The 25,597-nt window shown below is 40.4% G+C and overlaps 1 protein-coding gene across 2 annotated transcripts in view; it reads left to right on the top strand.

The window, feature by feature from the left end:
- The window catches only part of MCTP1 (multiple C2 and transmembrane domain containing 1), a 211,994-nt gene extending 196,411 nt beyond the window's left edge, over window positions 1–15,583 (top strand). For both annotated transcript variants that reach the window (XM_077171985.1, XM_054651867.2), the window contains 4 exons: window positions 6,143–6,252; window positions 8,960–9,069; window positions 12,442–12,539; window positions 13,586–15,583. In XM_077171985.1, the coding sequence (XP_077028100.1) occupies window positions 6,143–6,252; window positions 8,960–9,069; window positions 12,442–12,539; window positions 13,586–13,657 (390 nt within the window). In that variant the 3' untranslated portion in view covers window positions 13,658–15,583. The remainder of the gene's footprint in view (window positions 1–6,142; window positions 6,253–8,959; window positions 9,070–12,441; window positions 12,540–13,585) is intronic.
- The last annotated feature ends 10,014 nt before the right edge of the window (window positions 15,584–25,597 follow it).

Here is a 25,597-nt window from a genome sequence, read left to right as displayed (position 1 = left end):
TTTCTATAATTTCTGTTGTTCCTATTGTCTGCTGTTTAAAATACGGACTCTTACTAGTCAATAACAGTTTATGGCTTCTATTTTTAATAATCATGACCACAAATATAATTTCTTTCTGTAAAACTCTATTCTTCATTATTATGTCATTTTCTCCACATTTTATAATCCTCAGCCTGATTTCCAATTAGGCATGAGACTAATTTTCAGACCTCATCACCATGCACACATAAAGACACATGCTAGCACAAAGATTTTTAAGATGATGTATTGAGGATTTGTAGACAGCTGATAGTATCTGAAAAATGTGGTCACTTAAGGTGTGGTGCCAAGTAATATGGGTGAAGTTGAAGACCCAAGTTTAAAAACTCATTTCTGGTTATCTACATAACCCACGGATTTGATGTCTGAGGTGAAATGGTGCCAGTGCTTTAAGGAGACCTGTTCCTGCTGGTCCTTTTCAGAGTGGAAGGAGTACCAAGCAGGTTTTCTATTTTGCTGATGCAGAAAAGAGAAGATATGCTGGACATGCTATCTGTCACTATTTGAAATAGGTGAAAGTCTCAAGAGTTACAATCTGTTTTACTGAAAGGGTGGGGACTTCTGAATCATTAAGGTTCCACTGAGAAGGTTTAATATCTCCAAGAGTTTTCCCATACCTTTTCAATTCAAGAATTGGGAAGAATAATGTGGTTAAGCTGTTCTGTGAGGGATAGCCTGCAAGGGGGAAAGACAGTTAAAATAACCTGACTCTCTCAGCTCATTACAAGATGTAATGAAGAGGCCAGTCTCAAGTCACATCATGCACCTCTTCAGATCCTGTAGACCATTCAGCTTTACCTCAAGACCTGCTTCCACAGTCAGCTTTAAGATAACAATATCATCATGGTTGTCTGTCCTCCTTCTATTTACCTGAGAATTTGATTGTAGCAATGGGGAACAAAGACACACAGACCTTCTTGCTTGCTCTGAAGAAGATTGTTTATTGCAGCAAACCAAGCCTTTCTATGCTCTAAACTTACCAAACCCAGCGTGCATTGGCTGCCTGGCACTGCGGTGTCACTGTTCATGTGTCCCTTTACCCAAGCAGCTCTCTGCAGCTCTCTGATCTGCAGTGTCCATGCATCTCCCCAAGCAATCACTCCCCCACACACATGGCGACCACATGCCAGCCATGCAACCTGTTCCCTGGTTACAGGAATTGTTTTTCACCTCTCCGCTAGTTGAACCTTTCCCCAGAGTGCTTTGTGTTGCTCACCAGAAGTGAACAGAATTTCTGTCTCCCACATTTGAAAAAATAAAAACTTAACTGGGTGTCCATCACCAGATCTGTGGCCTTTTGATAGAGATTCAGGAGACTTTAAGGAGATCAAAGGCCTCCAGAGCTGAAACAGTATTGGCTTACTATCTTCTTCTTCTTTGTGGGCTTCAGAGACAGCAGTGGTTAGGTTTTGGAAGGTAATTACTGAGGTGGGGTTTTGAGCAGTGGCCACACCATAAACCTACTGGTCTGTGTCTGTATGTTTTTCTGGGCAGTACTAATGACTCCTGCCAGTACAGGACTAATGCATTAACTACCAACTACTTCTGGGTCTATTTCATCAGTCCACAAAGGAAGTCTGCCACAGTGTTAGAGCCCAGAGTCTCCTGCTGAGGGGTGATGTGGGTCCCTATTTATGGACTTTACTTTGGACACCAATTATTAGTTGAAATAATCTGAAGAGTTTTCTCACAGAAGTTTCTGTTTAAGCATTAGAGATTTTTTGGCTTGTTACTAAAAGTCAAAGATGATTAGAGGGGTTCTTCACTGATAGCAGAAGGGCTATACTTTTGCTTTTGCAGCCACGGGTGCCAGATCCTAGAAAGGTTGATGTTCAAGGTGTTTTTGGATGCCTATGTGTAGGGGAAGGGGTCAGGCCTTGCCTGGTGGGGCAGTGAACTGCCCCACATTCCCCACTCTTAAGAGACAGTATCCTGCCCTTCAGCATTTCCTTTTTTTCTCAAAACTCTCTTCTTATGATCTGTGCCTTTCTCTCCAAATTAGAAGTTACTAGTAGGACAGTTATCCACCATAAAATGTTCAGAGTTTTATTCTCTGTATTTAAATTTTTTTTTTCTTTTTTCTTTTCCCCGTTTCTGACTTAAACCCATTACCTTTACCAGAGTATACTTTTGAGTCTGGCTTATTTATTTCTCCCACTTTCCTGGTCATTTGAAATTTTTGGTTTTCACATGCACTTTAACTTGGAGAGGAGAGAGGTTTAGGATTACAGGTATAGTCCTTTCCTAAATCACCCTATTTTGTCATGGGGTTGGAAGAACAGTGTGTTGAATAAAAAGACTCACATAACATGGATTTTATTTAGGGATTTGTGTAAATTAGCTTGACATAGTTTAGAGCTAGTAATTTACTTTGTTTTGCTTTGGTTTCACCAAAAGAAAAATACAGTTCTGGCTGAAAATCAGTATGTAAATGTTAAGTATTACTATTCAGCAAACAGCATATCAATCTTTATTTTACAATTTCCTGTGAAAGAGGAGTAGGACATCTTCTCAGACTTTACTTTGGGTTCATATCCTTTTTAAAATTCAGGTCATACTATCAGTATCAATTTTACTCTGCTTTCACAGTTTGTGTTCACAACCAAGCCCTAGCAAATCTCTTGCTTTTCAGATACCTTAAGCCTACTGCAAACAAATAAAACACACAAATGAAGTAGTAATAAAGCTTTGTATTAAGCTTTGTTAGCTTTGTATTATAAATTTTATCTACTATTTAAATGACAATTATGCTCACAAAATTGGCAGTTGTAGTCATGCAAGTGATGAAACTGATTCCAGTCAATTCCAGTCACAGCCCATATTCAAGGCCCCAGACCTCTCTTGCTGAGTCCCTTAAAGAGGCTTATGGGTTGTTTTTTTCTTTTACCCAGAGTTAGATGAGAAAAGAGAAATGCCAACAAAATATTCCTTAACAGTCAAAACAACCAAAACTTTACTGGCAACTTCAGAAAATCAGGGATCTTTGGCAAAAGTTTAAAGCAACATTGAATCAACACAAAGCATTTCACAAAGCATTAATTTAGCAAGCTCCAAGTCCATCCAACTTGACAAACTCCAACTCATTTGATTTTAAGTTACTTAGATTTCAAGAAGAAGTAATTGGATGAAAAAAAACAAAGAGAAAGACAGAAGAGATATAGAAAAGAACAAATATGACTACCACTGGTGGTTCCAGTGGTCAAGTGCTTGCCTCATGCTCTAGCGTGAGTACAATATGGCTTTCCTGGGCCCTTTCCCCAGGTGGGACATCTGGTATCCACTCGGGGCTGGGTTAGGGGGTCCAGGGGTAGGTTTGGAACATTGCATCCACTGTGCTCCCTGCAGAGTACAGGCTCTGGGGGAGGGGTGGATGGAGCAACTCACCGCCTCACCAGGGCAAGGCTTGTCTTAGCCCTTATCCCATTCATGCAACTGAAGTGTTTCAAGCCACCAATCTCCTCCAGTCTCTCACACCATCTTTCTCTGGAAAGGAAATGCCAGCAGTGTTTGAAAAATTAATTATTAAGAACCTTGGTTTACTCTAGGTAGCTCATGTATTGTATTTTATAACATGGCATCTTACTGGAAGAAAATAAGTGCAGTTTTTCCCTAGTCCAGCTTATTTTTTACACAAATATTTGGAGCAGGAAATAAAAAACAATTAACAGTTGTGGGACATGTGGGAATAGTTGGAATAGTTTAAGCAAGGATGAACCATGATTCTTCTGACTGCCTCGTCTTTCCTGTGCTGTTTTGTCTAATCATGCCTCAGAGAACGTCAACAAATTTCCTTTAAGCTCAGAAGGTGCAATGGGTTGGAAATAGTGATCCTTTCTCTGTCTCGTTCTGTCTTCATGGTATTTGTGGGAAGTGATTTAAAACTGATATATTTTTGGATTATCTGGTTCTGGCTAGGACTGGATGAATTTTTACAGTAGCCAGGAGGGGGAGTGGCTAGAACCTAGAGGTTATTTTCTACCATCTCTGATCATTGTTAGAGGCAGGAGAAAGGGATTCTCTTCCAGGAAGAGGGGTTCCTTTAGGTTGACTAAGTGTGGCACTGGCTTCGAGCCTGGCGGTGGTGGTTTGGCTGTGGGCGGGTCAGGCTCTGTAGTGAGCATTTCACATGTAAATCACTCTCTCTCTTTTGTACAGTTTTGTTTTTGATATTGTCACTGTTGTTGTTCATTTCCTAATCTCATTGCTGTTCCCAGTAAATTGTTTTTATCTCCACCATGATCTTTTGTGCCTCCAGTAGCGGGTGGGGAGGGAGAGGGAGTGAGCATGCAGCAGCAGGATTTGGAAAGTCTCAGTGGGAGCACTAAATTGGAGAGTGCCATTCCTAAATCATGACATGAATAAAGGTACAATGTTATTGTGTAAGACACTTAAAATTAAAACAGCCTCACGACCTTTGAATGTAACACCACTTGAGTTCTGGATATGATACAGGTTTTGTTAGAGTGACATAGTTCTTTTTTCACACAAGTTAATTATAAACCAAAATGAATTTACATGGAGGGCAGAATCTCTTAAAACTGAAGAGGCAAGCGGCAATTTTCATATTTAGAAAGCAGACAAATACCTGTATAGCTTATTGTTCATTTCTGCTGTACAAGGGAACATTATACTTGGAAGTATGTGTTTTACATGAAGGAATAGAGCAAGTGCCTATTTCCTGATGACAAATGAAGCACACTGGATATATGATGTGCATCTTCAGAAGCTGTATATCTGAGGAGAATAATGGCATCATTGCAAAGGCTTCAAGAATGCAGTAAAGATTAAGGAAATAACTTACATAAATGGCTTTGTGTTGCTGTGCAGCACTGGATATAGTTGATATCACTGGTTCTGATCCATTATGGTCACTTTCAGAAAACAAAAATAATTCTTTGTGATATAATCATTATTAATCTTATGTGAAATATAAGGTCTTTCACATTGCCTAAGAAACTGGTGGCTTTGCTCTTTCTGAAGTGCTTGGTTTATAAATTGCACTGAATCACTGAAAGTAGTTTTCTCATCTCTGTCTGCTTCTCTTGTGGTTGGTTTTTAGAAAACCTGTATTCTCTAACTAAATACTTTCAAACATCTTCACAGATAATCTTGACAACACCATTGTCAGTGAACCAGTGATGTTGAAACTATTAAATGATAAATTATGTTTCTTCCCAATCTAATTTATTAAGATAGCAAAAATGTCAACAAAATGAGTGAACAAATATTCTGTCTGATAGCTACAGCATCAGAGGAAGAAAAGAAAAATTAAATGCAACATGTGTTTCTTAGATGTTGAACTTTGGAGTCAATGACAAAGACTGTTGTATCATGTGGTTTGTGATTACAAAAAGTTGAACTTCGTTAATGAAATATTGTCCTCAGAGTACAAAATTTTCTTTCCATTTCTTATTTTCAGAAAACAATAATCATGTTCACACTTGCTAGGGTAATACAGCAACAACCCATTGGAAATGTTGAACATAACCTTCTGTCTGTCTGTGGTCTGGAAAAAAATTAAGAGAAACTATTTTTTTTCCATGGTGATACTTCATTTTAATCCCATTTAACACAGTATTGTTAATGGATTTGATGCTGCCAATATGTTTAGATTTAGAGATAGATATCTGGGGGAAAAAGAACAGCTTTCTATAGGAGCTGAGTTTTTCTGGTTTCTTGCTCAATGCTTTCCACTAGAAATGTTTATTATTTTCCTCTGCTTACATCAGCTCAAGAACCAGCATTTCAATAAAACTGCCTTTATTCCACCTTATGACTCTTGTCACTTGAAAGAGCACACAACATACAAGGCTGGCACCTTCAGCATGTTTAAAACCTTGAGACCTGGCTTATTCAAATATGTGTTTAGAAACTAATGCAGTGACAGACAAAATTGTGTGGAGCTCAGCATATATACTAAACCATATGTGTTGCAATAAGCACTGTTTACAGGACAAGAAATCATTTTCTTATTGCCAGGTTTTACCAATTCTTTTACATGAATCTGTAACACAGGACCTTTTGAAACTTAACTGATAGCTACACAATCCTTTTCCTACAGTCAGAAATTCTTTTACTCAACTACTCCTATTCTTTTATTTAGGACAGTGAAAAGAAAGGATTTATGAATAGACTTTATGCCATCCAGGAGGTGTGTGTCACTGTCCAGAATATCCTAGATGAAATTGCTTCCTTTGGTGAGAGGATCAAGAAGTAAGTGCTGACACAGGTGCTGGATTGCTCTCCAATACTCTTTAACATCTTTTTCATGCAGAGATATGTTAGATTTTTACTTACTTCTTCCAGGGGAGTCCATCGTTCAAACTCACCTATATTTACTTTGCTCTATGGAGGCCCTCACTCAGTTGAAATTCTCTTACATTAATTCTGGAGTTTAGAACTATATTAATTGGGACAAAAATCAAAAGTAAGGGTTTTAAGCAAAAGAGAAAGAGCATATTGTTGTGAGGTTGTTATTTAAAAGCAATAATAAAAATGCAATTTTGATAAAGGAAATAAGCAGAATTGAATAGGAGTTTTATATTTTAAGGATGTAAATATGTTCCCTTGCTAGAAGTTTTATTTATTGGTCAGCAAAACCTTTCCTTTAGAGTATTTGTAATTTGTAACACCTAATACATAATATATAAAAATTTCCAATAAATCTGGACATTAAAAAGAGAGGTTCTGAGATGTACTACAGGAAATGTATTGGTGTATTTCTGGCATGGTCAATGGACAGCAGCACAAGGTTTATTACTTGAGGTCAGACAGGTTCCAGACCTTCAGCTGCAAAATATGGAAAGGATTGACTTGGTGTTCTGCATCTTGAAAGCCAAGAGCATCTCACCACTACCCAATTCACTTTTGGAAGAGAATTTTAGGAAACCTATGCCTTGGGTGGAGGTCAGTCTGCAGGAATCCTGAGGATCATCTCTAAGGCTGTCCTGTTCATTCTCGACAAAATGGGCATTGCCATTTATTTGTTTAAGAACAAAGTTCCTGATAGGAAAGCCTGGGAAAGTGTTCCCATAGGGACAATTCCAGGCAGGCTGTATTCACAGCAGGAGAGGCAGGTGCAAGCATATTGTATCACACAAGTTCTCCAGTTAGAAAAATGAACCAGTCTCTGAAAAAAGTTCTTTACCAAAAGGCTATTCGTGGAAGTTGTCTTGATGATTAAGTAGTTCTAATTGTGCATTTTGGAGGTAGGGTTTGTTCTCTTATATACCAGATGAGAGCTACAGAATTTTGTAAACTGAGTGAGACTATAAATCTTTGTAATTTGTTCCTAAAACTATAATGGGAAACCTGTACTGAATGCCGTGTTAACACAGCCCATAAGGAGCTTTGCTAAGTGAGGAGCCAGTGCTCCCACACATCATGGTGTGTCTGTGATGATTGCACAAAGCCGAGTCACAGGAACATGAGCAGACCCTCAACCTTCTGTTCATCCCAAATGCCTACAGAAAAGGGGAAAAGAGCAGGTGTCCCCTGAGGATAAAGGGAGGCATCCTACACTAAGTGATACTAACATAATGCTAGTGGAGACGTCAAAATTGCCAAGGAAAAAAGAAGACAAATAAACAGGAAGCCAGAGCTCATAATGAAAAATATGGCTTGCTATTCAGGTAATTGCAATTATTCATCTAGAGAAGCCAAAATTATGTGATCACATTGATTGAGAATGTAGCTAGTAGTAATACTTTAAAGTGTATCATTAAACTATTTAGATTTAAAGCCACATTATCCTTCTGGATAAATGTCATCCAACACTTTTGAGATGGCAGTGCTTTCACGGAACAAATACACCAAGCCAGGCTCCCCTTAACCAACGTTCCTATGGTATGTATGTATAAAATTATCATCTGGTCTTTCTCTCTTCATTGAACGCAGGAGTTGGAGGCCCACAGCACCCTTTCCAAGATCCATTAACTCTCCCTCACACCTCAATTTTGCAGAATTTATAAATTTATAAATATTCTGCAATTTTGTAGAATAGAGTCTGGGACCCTTAGTGAGGATGTTTTTATCTGTGACTTTTTTTGGAAATGTAATATCCTGCAACTCTGATGGGATCCCAGAAATTCTCTTCCTTTATTCATAGAAAAAAACCCCTTTACTTATTTCAGGGGTTTTTAATTATATTTTTTTTTTTAATTTTGACATCCAGGGGGTTTTTATTTCTTCCCTCAACCACTGCTGTTGCATTATCCCTGTCTTCATGACTAACTTTTCTACGCCCTCTTTTTTCCCCCCCCCCGCCAGCCCTCTCCTTCTTATGCACATGGATGAGTCTCCAACTTTGCATAGCCATGCACTTGCCTTTTCCTTTTCCCCCAGAGCTGGAAGGCACCTGGCTGAGGAGTGCGCCTGTACCTCAGACAGAGGGGAATGTCCCTGTTCAGCCTTTAACTCCTTGTGCTATCCTTAAAGTGGAATAGGGAGGAGATAAAACAAGAAAGCCTTAGCAGTAGTTCTTACAACTATTGTATCCTACTCTACCATGGTGTTGAGAAGGGAATGGAGATTGCCTGTGCGAGTACATTTGGAGAGTAAGGAGCTCTGTGGGTTTTTCCTGGGGCTGAAACTGGGGTTAGGCACTGAGATTTCCAAAAAGCAGAGCAGTGATTCACCTGGCAGATGTGCACTGCTGGTCTGAGAGAGGTGAAACTCAGCAGGCAAGTGGGCAAAGCTAGGACCTCCTTTCATTTCTACTGACACTGGATCCAAGCCCAGGCTCTCCCTGATGAATGACAAATGCATCCATGCTTTCATTAGTAGATTCAGTTTGTTCTTCCTGATGGAAACTGACACTTCTCCCACTGTCCTTTCCTCTTTTATTGGCTTTGTTGGCCTACCTCAGTTCTGACTTTTGTTAATTTTTCTTCAGTCCTGACTTTTGTGAATTTCTCTTTAGTACATTCAACTGGACTGTCCCATTCCTGAGCTGGCTGGCAATTGTTGCCCTCTCTGTGTTCACCATCATCCTGTATTTCATTCCACTGAGATACATTGTCCTTGTCTGGGGTAAGTAAAGCCCTTTTAAACTGTCTGTATTGCTTTAAAAACCTGGTTTTTAATGGATGACTTACACTGACACTACTTTTTGGTATTTATGGTCATGAAGCTACCCTATAATGGAATTAGGCATGTTAGTTAACAGCAACACTGTAACTATTTAGGCCCACCTGCAAAATGCATTTTTCTTGGCTGACATTTTAATCATACTATAAACATTTAGCCATGAGGATTCTTCATATATCAAAGTGTAGCTTTGTCTAGATATGACTCTGATTTATTTTCACCACTTATGCACAATCAGAGGCATTTCAATCTATATAGTGCATTTAGGACAATACTCCTTTTTTACTGCAGTACTTTATCTTGTGTAAGCGTATGCAAACATAGCAGCAAGAAACCTGTTTGAGGGGTCATCTTTAGTTAGACAGAAAGGAATACATGGTATTTGGCTGGTTGATAATGAACAGAAACTCTGGGCATGTAGGGGGATGGAATTATGATTGATCCAAGCTTTCACTAGTTGTGCTTATATCTATTCTTTATACTGATTCTTAAAAAGCTACTGTTACCACATCTGTTGTAAATAATGCTCCAGGTTTTCATTTGTATATCTTTTCATACTTCTTACACCACCAGCTGCTATACCCAGTAACACAGACTTATGAAGAGCAGAGTGGCCAGATTTTCTTTCTGAAGAATAGCAGTCACTCTTTTGTGAAAAAGTTTTGAATTCAGGAGGCAGCATAAAATCATTGAACTGACTCCAAAGAATTTTTTTTTGTTTATCAGTCAGTATTAGTAATTTTCCTAGAATGTTTTCCCAAATGATCATAGCTGAAACAATAAAGAAGATATGAACAAAAGTATTTCTACAGAATGAACAAAAGCAAGCATATGGGCTTCCTTTCTTTTCCTTCTTTGACTTTTACTTCTTCCTCCATACCATGCATCACTTAAGTGTAACCCAGGCTTAGTTCGTTCCCAAAATTTCATTTCTTCTAGCATGCACACAGGAAGTTCAAAGTATTTGTCTGTCATTTTTCAGACAGGTCTGACATCTTGCTTTTTTACATCAGGTTTGATACAATAATCTGAGATTATAATACCCCTCCAAGATCCACATAACTGTAGAGCCAGAACGTTCTTTGAAAAGCTCATGACTCATACCCCTGGAAGTGTCACACTCCCACAGAAATATCTCTGTTTCAGATAAGGCAGAGTCTCAACTCCCAAGCCTCCCAAACCATGGATGGATAGTGTAAGCATAAATTATTATAAATGTACCTTGCACTCTCTGCATCTCTTCTCTCCCTGCCTTCAAGTTACATAGGCTATGGAGATATAACTTCAAGCCCCTTGGTTCACTAGAGGTTTTGACTCCACATTTTTCTCCTGCATTTCAGTTCAGGTGACTTTTTACTCAGAAAGTGTACATGGATCCCTTCTTTAGGAATCTTTTTCTCTTGCATCATGGCAGGACACCAGACAGGTATTGCATAGGTGCAGGTCCCACAGTCCAGACCTCCTCAGGGTGAAATGAATTCTCACAGAGCCCTGTTATGCTGAGAACAGCTTTGAGCATCTGTTCCTTCAAAAATTGCAGTATTCCAAACACCTACCTGTTTTCTCCATCACTGTATGTTTCTAGCCTCTCCTGTGTATATTTCTTCAACGTATTCATCCATCCTGCCTGTGGGAAGCCATTGATTTCTCTTTTTTGACTTAGTTCCATAGGAATGTTTGAGCTGGTCTGTAGTAGCATCTGTCCATTTTGTTCCTTGGAAGGCAGAGTTTTTAAATTAAAATTTCTTCATATTATGTGTCATCTTTTGTATAGCTGTCTTCTGTGCATCCCTAGGGTCTGCTCCTTTCAGCCTGCCCTAGCAAGAAATTCTTCATCCTTTCCTGGCTGTGTCTCTCCCAGTGGAGACTACCACTGAAGATGTGGTGTGTTAGGTGGGGTGGAGCAGAAACCACTTCTCCATCCTAATCCCATTTGATGAAGTGCTGAGTCCTGGTAACAGCTACAGCTGTTAATGTGGAAAAAACTGTAATTATTTTAATCTGAAAATTTTCAAACTGTTGGAAAAGACCAATCTCCTTGTTCTATTCTGCTTCTCCTGTAGTGTCTCCTCTCATTTGTGCAGCCTTTCTTGAGGTTTCACATGCCGACTGGTATTTTTCTTTATCAGGTGTGATAAAGTGAGATCATACCACCAGAACTCACCCATGAGTTGTCCAGTGGCCATGTGCAATGAACAGTGGCGTTCAACCTTAAATTTGCAGTCACTTCCTGATGCAGAACCTCTTCTTAAACAAAGGTGTTTGAAGGTCAGATGTTCCTTCTGAACACTCACTATCAAACACCATATAAAGGGAGGGCAGCATCTCCTATCTGCACTGCAGAACTGAGGATTCAAGCAGTGGAATGCTGTGGTTGTTGTCGACACTGAATCTTGCATGCCCTATCCAAAGGCTATATGTCCTTGCTAAAGCTTTCTGAAAAGTCTGGGCACCAAAGACTTTGTGGAAGATAAACTATGTAATCTTATATCTGATAGAGCCTGGATAAATTACATAGGAAGGCATATTTTTAATCATGTCCTGGCTTTCTCCTGCTCACATGAGAGTCAATGCAGTTTGCACTGTTCCTGTCCATGTTTTACACATGTGTTCCCAGAGCCCACAGACCAGGTTCTCAAAGTCTATGAATCTGACTCGGTATGTAATTAAGAAAATATATCTAATTTAAAAGCCTGCTTCCTGATTATTTTGTGGATGATTTTTCTTGGTGCTTCTGAATACTAATTCTCAATAGGCATTATAAGACCATGAAGTCTAAAGGAGACATATCCTCTCTCCTCTGCACTGCTATCAGCTTGTCTCTACCTGTCATTCTCACACAGAGGTTTGTGCAAACTCCTCTAAAGCTTTCATATGATTCAGACTTCATGCTTCCCATATATTTCATTGTCCTTAGCATGAAAAATGCTTTCTTTGAATATTCTGAATCTTATATGAATTTTGTGTCCTCCAATTAAGCCCAATTCTGCTCATCCTTTCTGTTTCAGAAATTAAGTACTTTTTATGCCTCTGCTTTTCCCAACTTCCTCATAATAATCACAGTTTCTGTGACTTTCCAAAAAAATATATTGAAGGAATTTGAAAATGTCCCTAGAACTTTTGCATTTTGAAACAGGGAACCACAGAAGCAGAGTCCAACCTTTGGAGCCCGAGTTTACAATTCATGCATTCATTCAGTGCTACTGTCAGGATTCAGAATGGATCCTAAAATCTGTTTTAAAACTTTGACAAAAGTATGTATCTTTTGAAATCATATACCTTATGATAGTAACATTTGAACTTTCACTTTTGCAGGCATCAATAAATTTACAAAGAAGATTCGAAATCCATATGCAATTGATAACAACGAGCTACTTGACTTTCTGTCCAGAGTCCCTTCTGATGTGCAAGTGGTGTGTATAATTATTTTATTTTATCATTTTTAAAGCAGTTATTTTGATTTACTATTATATTCTTTGGCAGAAAGAAATTGCAAACTCAAGCTGAGGACAGTCCATTAACCAGAAGGAGGCTGCTAGATCTTTATCCAATGAGAAAAAAGTTCCAGCATTGGTTGTGCCTCTTAGGATCCTTGGAAAAAAATCAGTAGAAGGACAAGTATTTGTGAGATGGTAGCTAGAGCTTGTATTAAGCAGCATCCAGCATGATGTGAATCTGTTTGGGATAAGGCACTGCACAGGAAACACTGGAGCTGTGTGTCTCAGAAGCAAGAGAAGGAACAGGAAGGTCAAATAACGGAAGAGGCAGACAGCATTGCTCAGCACTCTGAGAACACTTTGGCCTTTCCTTTCCAAGGGGTGAAAGCTTTTGCTGTGGCCACAGTTCCACTGGGCTCATAAATTCCTTTCAAAAAAAAAACCCCAAAAAAAGCTGGTTGTGAGTTACAAGCTTTTATGATGCAGTACACAATCCCCAGAGAGCATGCAAGATTTAAGATAGCATCAAGCACATAAATCACATCCGGTGTCACAAACATTATAGACTTCCCATATTTCTAGTTTCAGTTCAGAGCTGGTATTAGGTAGGAGATAGAGGTGAGAACACTCTCTCTGTATCTGATACCCTCTGAGGTAGGCATTTAGAAATAACCAAGCTTTTAAGAAACATTATGAAGAATGGTATCCAATATGGTCAAGATGATAATGTTTATTGTCTGCTAGAGCTCATGGAGAAAACAAAAAAAAACTAGTCTTTTCTAAGTTTACATCAGCATGCAGTGTTATTTCCTGGTAGGATATTCCTAGTGTTGGTTTTCCTTCTTATTCTAGATCTGTCATTCTGGTGTTGGTGAATCACATCTGCAAATCCTGTGTTGTTTTTAGGGGAAAATCTTCTTTTTTTTAACCTTTTATCCCTTGTCAGAAAAAAAAGGGTATCTTTCTTTTTTCCTAACAAGTGCCACCTGACAACTTTCTTTCTGAACTTTGTGTTTAAACAGATGCAATACCATGAACTGAAACAAGATCCAACTCACAGCCCAAGCAAGAGAAAGAAAAACAATCTTGCCTAGCCAACTTCATGTGTTGAGGGACCAGCATCTGCCAGGGGAAGATAAAAGAGCAAGCCTAAGAAGAGTTTCCTTTCTCTAAGATTTTTATTTATCTTGCCTTTTTATCTATTGGGGAGATTTTGTAACAGTATTCAAAGGTGGAAAATGATTTCTCGTGGAAAATCTATTTCTCATTGTAAAGACATTTGTTTCAAGTAGGGTTTTTGTCATTTTAAAGCCTTGTTAGAAATAATATAACACATTAAATGAGTCAATCTAAAATGGAGAATATATATTGCTACTTGGTGGTCAAAGATACGTGAGATAGTCAAATCATGCTAACTAAACCTACAAAACACTAAATCTGACTCAGAAATTTCTCATATTTTATTTGTGAGCCTTCATATTTTTATCCAGTTAGTCATCATTACAATTTTCTATGTTTTATATATTGCAAGAGAAATACAATGTAGTGGAGCCTACTGCACTTATGTTTTAGTAGATTTTTTTAAATTTCAGACCCCAATGTTAACTTCTGGTGCAACATTTTTCTATGTGGTAGGGCTGCTTATAAGACAGTGAGAAACACCAAGTGCAAATCTCTTTGTGGAGCTCCCAAAAGCAGTTCCTGCTGTCTTTATCATTCCATTGTAAGACCTAAAAATCTCTGTTTCAAAATACTGCCAGGTTTGTAACTGATTGCCTGTCATATTTTTCTACGTGTACCAGTAGTCTTCATTTGTACTACATAGCTTAGCTCTAATGGGTAAAACTAACTCCATACTGCTTTGGGTGTCATATTATGAACACTTTTTTGTGCACATAACTATTTTAATATGGATATCTTGCAGAAAAGGTTTTTCATTCAAATCACAAGATCATATTAATATGCTTTATGGTATAACATTGCCTGTTACCAATGTGAAATACTGTGTAGAGGAAAAAAAAATGCAGTTGTGGTAAAACTGATACACCAGGGTTTTCTCCTTAGTTAATAATGTCAGTTCTTCTGATACAATCTTTCCCTACTGCATGGAAACTGCATTATCTTATAAATTACATGGAACATAGATGAGAAACATTTACATTTCAAATGTCTTAGTGGCCACTGCATAACGAGTACTTGGGGATATATTCTGGTAGCTGCATGCAGACTTCCACACTCAGCTCCCCACATAGTGAGCAGAGACTCATTCCTGAGGGACTACCTGTGCACAGCTCCTCATTATTAGTTCCCAGTGACATTAAAGGGGATTTTTTGCCCAGGGGAGAATGACAGGACTGCATCCTCAAGGGGGGCTGTGGTCCTCTCTGGATTACCTCTCACTGGTTGCAATTGCAGATAAAGTTATATTGCACTACTCTAAAAATACTTTTTGAAAAGTCTATTTAGAAATACTTTGCAAGCACATCTGAATATGTATTTGTCCAAAGAAATATGTGTTAGTTGCATTGCTTATGAAGGATCATCCTGGATTTCTTTGTTTTGCAGATAAAATGATAGCCAAGTTCTTATGTGACAGTAACTTTGATCCTTCTGTTTGTATATTTAAAAGAATGCTAATCAAATGAATGGTCTGTAGAAAGGCTTGGACTTAAACAAGCTCTTATTACATCATGACTTTGAAAGAGTTTAATTTTGCAGCTTGTGTAACCTTTTGGCTGTATCCTACCTGAAGAGCAACATACTATTGGTGAAATCAAAGGCACTGGTCAGCCTATTTTGTTTTAAAAGAAACAAATTTGTGACTAAACAAGATGTGAATGTTTGTTGCCTGTTGTCAGTTTTGCACATTTCTTTAATACACCGCAAGCCTTGTACCTTAACGTTGCCCACCAGCCTGCGTGTTGTCTTTTTTTTTGTACACAATTTCAAATGTCTGCTTCGGTGGTAATATCTAAGCTGGTTATGCATGTTTCCAGAATTAAACACACTTCTAAGCATCAGTCTCTTAGATATTCTTAAGCCTCTGTCTTTGAAACCCTATGTTGTCGTTTTTCTATGAGTGCTGTGATGGGAAAGTGAATTTCTTTGGGCAGGCTTTCAGTATTTTAAGTTCCCTAACATGCAGGGATGGGGGCGGGGGGAGGGGAGACAACAAACATCTGTTTGTTGAAAAATGGTGGACTACTTTTAAATGCCTCAGTCACTCAAAATTGATCTCACTGAAAATATAACACACAGAGGCAAGGCTAAGAACACTTATTGATTAAATACTATTCTCCTGCCACAACAAGACAACTTAAAATCACAATTAAAATAGTTTGTGAGGGAACCCATTTTCACTATTTCCAGTTTGTCTATGCTGCTTTGTGTAGGTGGCCTCTGTAAAGAGCCAATCCTGTCTTATGCCATGAATATTCCAACATATCTTTCTTTTCCAGACTGATTCTGAAGTCCATTTCTAACCTGTTGGATTTGGCAGGCTTTATTCTGAAAGCAACTTGTCTGTTCATAAACAACCAAAAAAGAATTAGGCATCTCACAATCATGAAATTGTCTCTGTTCTCAGTAAATAAAATTTAACTTCATGTGAGTTCATAGAAAATTATTAGTTAAGTTGGATGTCAGAGCACTCAGAATTCACTAAGGCTGATTAATCTGAGAGGCTGTTGTTACATTCCTGCTGATAACTCCCAGTACAGAGCTTGCTTACCCTGTTTTTACAGTGGTTCCTCTTTGTAGAAACACCTAAGTATTTTTCATAATAGCAATGACCTTTAACTAGAAGAGCTGCTGTATTATAATTTTGTATTTTAAATCTAAGTGCAATAACCCTCAAGTCTTTTTGCTATTGCAATTAAACCAACAGTGGAATAACAAGAAAATAATTAAGCAGTCTGCATACAGTCTATCAGCTAATTTGGTCCCCTAGAGCATAGGCTTCAGGAACAAGAGGAAGAGCTGCCAGCAAATGCACTGCATGATGCTAAGGTATTTAACATGAAGATAATTCTGGAGCATGAAGCAAAGGAGGTAAAGGAAAACTTATTTCTTTCATCATTGTTAGATTACACTTGTTACAAAACATAATGAAAAGCTTTGCAGCTCTCTGCTAAGCAGGCAGGGTTCCCAACCAGTGGTTTAACTGACTTGTGGTTCACACAGAGATTGAGTGCTGTGTGGCAGAAACTCTTCAGGTGACACTGACTCACTTGCATCTGCACCTCAACTCCCAGAGTCTGCTCCAAGCCTCTACCACCTCCTCACCGAATGGCAACAGCAAAAGGTATTGGCTTTTTGTTGAGCTGGGTACTCAACAAAAATATCTCTTTTCCAGTGGTGTTTTTGCCACATTACAGGACTGACCTTGCTGATTTGCAGTTTGGTGCACTGACCATTTCTCTGACTTGCAAAACTTTAGGCCTCAGAAGCAGACTGCAGGGCATGTATATCCTTGAGTTACATTCATAAAAGGAGTTTTTTTGCTGCCTCTTGAAAAAATATGGTAAAAAAAAGAAAAATATTTTTCTTCCCCATAGGATTTCTAGCCCTGGGACATTTAACAAGCTCAACAAGCAAATGTACTTGTATCAGGAGGAGTCTGTTGTTTACAGTCATGAGATAATGACTTGATCAAAAGAAATGAGCCTGGAGAGTAAAGCAAGACCTTTCCTATGCTGTGTTTGTATTATTCAGGCTGAGTGTTCCTGAACATATCTGTTGGGAAAAGGGAAAAAGAAATGGGGAAGGATTGCTTAAATAAAATATTTACTGAAAAATGGGGTAACTACCAAATATATCTTAAATTCTTGCAAGTTTTTTTTAAGGACTGGGATTTGAGTAAAAGACAAGTCTTTCTGCACTATGTTTCTAGAAGTATCTTTCTTGCTTAGAAGAAAGTTTAGTCACTGCAATTTGCTGAGGCAGAGCACAGTTTTGAGAAGAGAGGGTTGGAAAAGAGTTGGGAAAGAATTATAATGGATTATAATGCTGGAAGCAGCCTGTTCCTGTTCTCTCTTCACAATGCAGATATGTACTTTCCCCTGTCATGCTCATGACAGCTCAAAACCACAGTTACATTCACATAGTTCCAAGAGCCACCCCATTCCCCACCTCTTCCCAAATTCAGACACTGCTGATGGCATGCCATGGAGTTGTCCCTACACTTCTCAATGTCAAGGGTCCCTCTCTCCTTTTGTCCACTTCGGCCTCACTCCCCTCATGACCAAACTCTTCATTTCCTGGTCACCACTGATACTAACAATTAAACCTTAACTAGAAACTGTTTGCCATGTCATCCTTTCCTGCTTCTTCTCCCTGTTTGTTCTTTTGATAGGCTGCTTTTCCTCACCCACATTCTTTGACTAATTCACCTTTTTATAGGTACAACTCCTAGACAATAAGGTCACAAAACTTCAGCTGCTGGTTTTGTGCCAGCACTTCAGGTTTCCCTCACATATCTCCTACCTGAAGCTCAATGTTTGGTTTCTCACTGCTGCATTAAGCAGTCATACATACCTGTCTTTCATCAGCTCTGCTTCTCTTGGACCTGTAGTGACTCCCATCTAGACCAACCTCCTCAGGCATTCAGACTTTGTTGACTCCTCACTCCCTGGTGGTGACATATTTTGAAGCTGTTCTCTATGATAGTGCAGAAAAGAATAGTCAAGGAAATTTAGGTTAAAGGAAAAGAAATTTCTGGAAGTTGTATAACTGTTCCTGCAATATGCATGCATCTTGCTGTTGGTTACTGGCTTCTAAAATGTCTGAGCTTGCAGTTTTGCTCTGCTCCAGTTAAACGATTTGGACCTCTGCATGATTTGCATCCAGACACAGTAGTCATTTGATCTGGGGGAAAAACAATTCATATAAATGCATGCCAAAGCAGAAAACCTGTAGTTTATAAAGTTTGTGTCTAAAATTAGCAATTCCAGCAAGCATGGGTTGCTTGGGGTTGAAGAGGATTGTTTCTATGTTTTCTCCATCACAGAAATTAGGCTTTCACTATGCAATTTACTGTTCTTTGTAAAATCCTCTGATTCATAATTAAATACAGCACTATGATTTTTGCTGTTTGGGTTCCTTCTCTACAGGGTAATGTGTAGGCTGCACTTTGAGTAGACATTTTCATAATAAAGAGTGGCATTTGAAAAGGAAATTAATTTTTTAATTAGCTGACACTTTCCGTCACTTGTTGTCAAAGCTGTCAAGTGCCAGGAAGTTTAAAACCAGGGTTTATGTTTACCATTTTAAAGTTGTCATAAAGCAAAGTTCTGATAAAGTGAAGGGAGAGTCAAAAGACAATCACAGGTGCACACTGCCTGTATGATGCAGGGAGTTTGCCCCTGCCCATCAGTAGCAGGAAACTGGCCTCATGTATGATTGAGGATGCAGAGCTGAACACTGAAGTGTGCTGTCCCAGAGCTGCCAACACTGGGCATGGCTGACAGTAATTGAGACCATCTTGGCTGTAACAGAGGAGGCTCGAGATGAAGTTCCTGTGAAGAGCTTTATAGAGCATCTGCCCAGCTGCCTTGTCTCAAACAAGTGTATTAGTTCATCATTTTTGTGAGTGCTAATTTAAATGATCAGTATACAACATGAAAATGCATAGTGGTGCAAGAGAAGGAGGGAGTTTCTTGGGCCTCCTCCATATCAACCTGAATGTTAAACCCTCTTTCTAGTATGAATACACAGTTGAGGATACGTGACATACAACACTGCAGCTGAGAAGTCCTGAGCTTTTAGAAACCACAGTTCCCACTCTGAAACTTCAGTTCCTTTGCACAGAGTGGGCTGACATTAGACAGTAGCCATTCCACTTACTTCACACATTCATAAAACAAGGAAAGGCCACATCTCTCAATGATAAGAAATGTGTCAACTCTGATGTTATTTACAAATAATATGTTTTAAAACGAATTCCTTAGTCCAGAAGTTCAGTGAGTTAATGCAGCTGGCAGCTTTTCTAATTTCAGCCCTATTCAGCCTGTTACCAAAGGCAGACATTTGGCCATGAAAGAATTGCAGACATATAATACGTGTAGACTCCATATAATAGACTCTGATATTATATGAGGAAATAAATTTTCAATCTTAACTCCTAACCAGGCTTCTTAAGCCAGAGGACACAGATCAGATGGACAAGTCTTTTTCTAAGGCCTGTGACACTAAAATGGAGGAAGTTGGATGGGTGAGCTATTTGATGGTTAAGGAATTGGCTGGATGGCTGCACCCAAAATGTTGCAGCCAACAAACAGCTTGATGTCAAAATAGAGAACAGTAGTAAGTGGCGTGGATGAGGGTGGTGTCCTAGGACCAATACTATTCAGTATCATCATCAATGACATAGTGGGATCGAGCATACTCTTGACATATTTGCAGGTGACACCAAGCTGAGTGGTGCAGTTGATTTGCTGGAGGGTGGGGATGTGTATCAGGTTTTCAAAAATTGAGTGTCTTTTGACTGATGGAAGAAGGATACAGCTTTAAAAACTGGCATGGTTTATATTCAGAGTAAAACTGAAAGCATCCTACCACCCCAACCCACTGCTAAAATATGATGAGGGGTCAGGAGGATGAGCAGGTGACATCAAAGCTTCCCACTCATCAAAGGAAACAGATAGGAAAGCCACTCTTACATTGTAGCTTGTCTAAAATGAAGACAGAGGTCACTTTCAGCAAGGCTGCTGGAGGGCAGGTACAGACAGGAAAAGCTGTGATTGTGACAGTCTCAGCTCAGATGATGTGAAGCTTCCCCTGCTGCAGCTCCTCAGTTTAAGTGTAGAGGCATGGCACTTGCCCTAGACAGGAAACTGCAGTTTTAGTTTCTGTTCAGTATGGGTGGACTCAAACCCATGATGCATATTTCCTAAGATGATGCTCTGCTGGACATGAGGCTGCTGAGATGAAGGAAGAGGGATAGTGGATCTAGTCAATTAGAGTATTGATGCTCTTTGCAGCTGGAGCTCAGTGGAGAAGAAGATCCAGAACTGACTGTTCAAGAGACAGCAGAGGCAGAGAGGGGCTGCAGCCTTGAAGGCTCCCAGTGGATAACAGAAAAATTTGGAAATATAACTAGCAAAAAATTACGCAATTTTCATGAAGATATTGCAGTCTTCTCCTCCTTTGAAGATACTCTGGCCTATAGAGATTTCTGGGGAAGGATACACTTTTGAAAGATAAGTTCTCATTCTGCTTTGTAGGGACCTCTCTCCCCCAGTGTCTAGATAAATAGAAGCCTAGAGGGGACCTGAAAGTTTTCCTTTGGAACAGACACTTGCCAGAAACTCATTTGATTTTTAATTACAGGCCTTTACTTCAAAATCCTGCACAAAATTTGTGCTTAAATTTATAAAGAGCAAATATTTGAAACAACAGCCTGATTGCCTCTTTGTTATGCAAAGCAAGTTTTTTTGCTCTTTCCACTTGGGCATCCCAAAATGTAGCCCTCTAGCAGAAGCACAGAGTATTGTTCATTGATGGCTTGCCATCACTGTAGGCAAACAAGATAGTACAAAAGCAACCCTTCATGTCTTAAACCTGGTACTTCTGTGGTACAGCATGCACTTGAAAGGGTTTTTTTTTAAATTTGTCGAGAAAGAAAACCAAACTGAACCAAAAAAACCACTGTTTCTGGGTAGAATAGGGTTAATTTTTGCAGTAGCTGGGAGTGGGAATGGCCAGCACAGAGAGGCTGATGCCAGCAGTTTATAGCAGTTTATATACAGACACAAACGGGACGGCACTTCCTGCCATTGCACCTTCTGAAAAAGGACTCTCTTCTGAGGAGAAGGGGTTTCTTTCAGTCAAGAAATTTTGGCAGAGAGAGCTGTCTGGTATTGTCTCTTGTTGGAAGGGTCTCCATTCACCCCTGAACAACTACAGGACCCTGTTAAAGTAGAAGAATATTTGAAAGAAAAATGATGTGGCAATTCCAGAGAGGAGGGAAGTTCTACAGTATGCCTGGACCCTGGCTACTGTTTATTTGGACACTATGTGATACTAGACTGCACCCTCAGGGGGAAGAGGAGGAAAGCAGCAAAACAGGCAGTGGGGCCATGCAGACTGCAGGTGAACCGCAGAACAACCCAGTGCCAGCAGAAGTTGCTCCTATAAAGAAGAAGAAATCCAAAGCCAAATCAGTTTCTTTAGTAAGGTATGAAGAGGAAGCAGGACCCTCACAACAGGAGGAAGAGGCAGGGCCAGAGATAATCACTGATCTGTATCCCTGGGTGAGCTGTGAGATCTGCAAAGAGATTTCACCACCAGCTGGGTCAGTCCCAGCTGATCCAATGTTACCATGACATGGCCCATGATATGAAACTAGATGGTAGTGAAGCCAAGCAACTGGGATCCCTGTCCCAGGATCTGTCATTGACAAGAGCACTGGGAAGAGGACAGAAGCTCTCAGCCTTTGGAGGTGACTCCAGTCAAGCGTGAGGGAAAGGTTCTCTCTCAGGGATGATTTAGTAGTGCACCCAGGCAGGTGGGGCACCATGGAGAAAGCTCTCCAGTATCTGGGAGAATGAGTGTTCTGGAGGGAGTCTCTAGGGATTCAAATAAGATGCAGTCCCCTGTAGATCTGGATGGGGTCCAGAGTGCACAATCCACGTGGCAGAAGTTTGATCATGGAGCACATGATCATCGTACACCAACTCACTGGCATCCATGTCTGTGACAGGAGGAGAACAAACAGTGCTCTAGGTGATTACCTAGCAACATCTTTTTTCCTCCTTACTGACCTGCACTTTGTCTGTGGAAAGACTGTCCAAGACTGCGGACAGACTCAAAAGACTTCAGCAGATTAGAAAGGAAATGTCCCTTGCCCCTCCAGTGTGGACCAGAGTCTAAACTATTGGGAGCAATAGTACCTTCTGCTCAAGAGAGAGGGTACAAAGCACAAGGTGACCTGTGGCTTTTGCTGTGTGACTCCAGAGAGGATGTAAGGAAATGGGATGAAAAACCCACCTCTGTGCTGGCGGCACACGTACGTGAGTTGAGAGGAAGAATACCCACCACAGGAAATTCAAGGACAAATGCAGCTCCAGTTTCCAGTGGGCAAGTCCTCAGAAAGTGTAGAAGGTTTGATGTTTTTTCCAATCCTCTTGAAATTCTCCACTTTATGTTTACAAGAAGTGAGCAACAAACACCATGACCATAATTAAAGGGGCCGTTCCTCCAGTCAGGTGCAGGAAAAGGACAACAGCATTTGCTGGACTGTGTGGATCCAATGGCCTGGCATGTCAGTCCAACAGGACTATCAAGATTTAATTGACACCAGCATACGACATACCCTGATGCCATCAGATATTGAGGGGCAGAATCCATCTCTGTTTCTGGGGTGACGGGGGATCCCAACACATGACTGTACTGGAAACTGAAGTGACTCTGGCTGGGAACAAATGGCAAACACGCCCCACTGTGACTGGCCCAGAGGCCCTGTGTATGCTGGGCACAGATTGCCTCAGGAGAGGGTATTTCAACATTCCAAAAGGGCATTGCTGGGCTTTTGGGAGAGCTGTAGAGACAGAGGAAGTCAGGCAGCTGAACACCTTGCCTGATCTCTCCCCCTCTGCTGCAGCACTGCTGAGGACAGAACACCATCACTACCACAGCAGGGCAGCATTGATAACACCACACCAGCCAGGACTCTGTGAACCCCATCCATGAGATGATTCGTGGAGAGTCAGGGAGTGGCCAGCAAGACTTGCTCACTCTTTTATGACCCTAATTGGCCAGTACGTAAGTCCTGTGGAGAATGGAGACGGACAGTGGACTACCACAGCCTGAAGGAAGTCACACCACCACCGTGCACTGCTGTGCCAGACGTGCTGGAACTTCAGTGTGAGCTGGAGTCCAGGACAACAAAGTGGTGCCACCACTGACTTTGCAAATGTGCTCTTCTCCATGTCTCCAGCAGCAGAGCGCAGGCCACACGGGCTTTTTGTATTGCATCCAATACACCTGGAACTAACTGCCCAGGGGTGGAAACACATGCCCACTATTTGCCTTGGACTGATCCACACTGCTCTGGAAAAGGCTGAGGCTCCAGAACACTTATAATACATTGAAGATGTCATTGTGTGGGACAACAGAGCAGAGGAAGTTTTTTAAGGAGAGAAGATAATAGAAACCCTTCTGAATAATTTTGCCATAAACCATAGCAGGGTCAAGGGATGTGTCCAGGAAATTCAGTTTGTAGGACTAAAATGGCAAGATGGAGACATCAGATTCCAATGTGATCAATAAAGTAACAGCTGTATCCTCACCAACCACCAAATAGGAAACAGGCTTTCCTAGGTGCTGTGGGTTTCTGGAAGATGCATATTCCTGATTACAGTCAGTTTGCAAACCCTCTTTGTCATGTGACCCAGAATGATTTAAGTGACAAGCTTTTAAACAAATCAAACAGGAGACTGTTGATGCAGTAGCCCTGGGGCCAGTCAGGACAGCAAAGATGTGAAAAATGGCTCTGCACTGCAGATGGGGAGAATTGTCCTTCCTGGAGTCTCTGGAAGAATAACTGAGGAGACTAGAGGATGAGCTCTTGGATTCTGGAGTCTGGGATACAAAGGATCTGAGGCCCACACCCCAACTAAATAAAAGAGATTCTGGCAGCTTCTGAAGGGGTTCAAGCTACTTCAGAAGTGTTTGCACCAAAGCACAGCTTCTCCTGGCACCCTGATTGCCAGTGCTGGGCTGGATGTGCAAAGGAGAAGACCCTTCCATGCATCGTGGCACTGATGCCACAGAGAGTAAGGGGATTGCACCAATCATACAGTTCGGTCAAACATGAAACCACAATCAAGGATCTTCGAAGTCATTGTGAAGTGTCCTGAAGGTAAAAATTTCAGATCATCATAGGAAGAGAAGGTGACATATGGTGTGGTAGTCCCTCCATATATTCAGATACCAGGAAAAATGATACTGATGGTTCCTGCCATGTTGCAGGGCTACATGGAAAACAAAAAGCAGCTGTATGGAGTTCTACATGGCATGTCACAGATGCTAAGGAGCAACAAGGTGCGTCAAGTCAGGTCGCAGAGCTGAAAGCCATCCAGCTGGCTTTAGATATTGCTGAATGAGAGAAATGGCCAGTGCTGCACCTCTGCACTGACTTTTGGATGGAAGTAAATGCCCTGCAGGGGTGGCTGGACCAGGCTGCTGAATTCTGGCAAGACATCTACCCAGGTAGAGAAGCTGGCTGTAAAAGTATGTAGTGTAGATGCACCTGTACCCAGGAGTTTGGCTACTGAAGAGCAATTGAAGAATGGACAGGTGGATTGGGCTGCCAAGATCAAAGTGCCTCAGGTGGATCTGGCAGCATAAGGGTGAATTATTGCTGGTTGGTGGGCTCATGATGCCTCAGGCCAGCAGGGAAGAGATGTAACAATACAGATGGGCTTGTGGCTTAACTATGGGGTGGATTTAACGATGGACACCATTTCCCAGGTGATCCATAACTGTGGAACATGCACTGTGATCAAGCAGGCCAAGGAGGCACAGCCCCTGCAGTATGGTGGATTATGGTCAAAATATAAATATGGGGATGTTTGGCAGGTTAATTACCTGCCAAATTAAATAATCACACTCCCCCAAACCCACCAAGGCAGGCCTGTTAGCTGGCAGTGGTGTAAAGAACCACTGGATGGCTGTTCCACTACCTGGAACATCAGCTTGGGCCTTGAAAAACACAAGAGCTAAACTCCTCTGTGTCAGTAGTCTTAACAACTGGTATAGGCTGAATGTTCACTCTTTGACTGTTTTTTTTTCATTTCTGCTACATTCAAGATTATTGGCAAATTTCCAGCATCAGTTAGATAGCTCTTCCAAAAGACTAAATAAATTTGCACTGAAAGAACTCCGAAACAGGATCTCAGTTTCTTAGCTGGACTTGAACTTGGGCTCTCTTCTTCATTTTGTTCCCTTTCCAGCCAGCAGTGTATTTGAATATGAATAGAAAGTACTTCCTGATGTTGTTGAAAATCATCAAAATAGTCTAATTTCCCTTTTTA

The sequence above is a fragment of the Agelaius phoeniceus genome, chromosome Z, assembly GCF_051311805.1.
Source record: "Agelaius phoeniceus isolate bAgePho1 chromosome Z, bAgePho1.hap1, whole genome shotgun sequence".
Taxonomy (NCBI): Eukaryota; Metazoa; Chordata; class Aves; order Passeriformes; family Icteridae; genus Agelaius; species Agelaius phoeniceus.
Note: the sequence above shows the minus strand (reverse complement) of the source record. Positions and strands in the feature narration are given on the sequence as shown.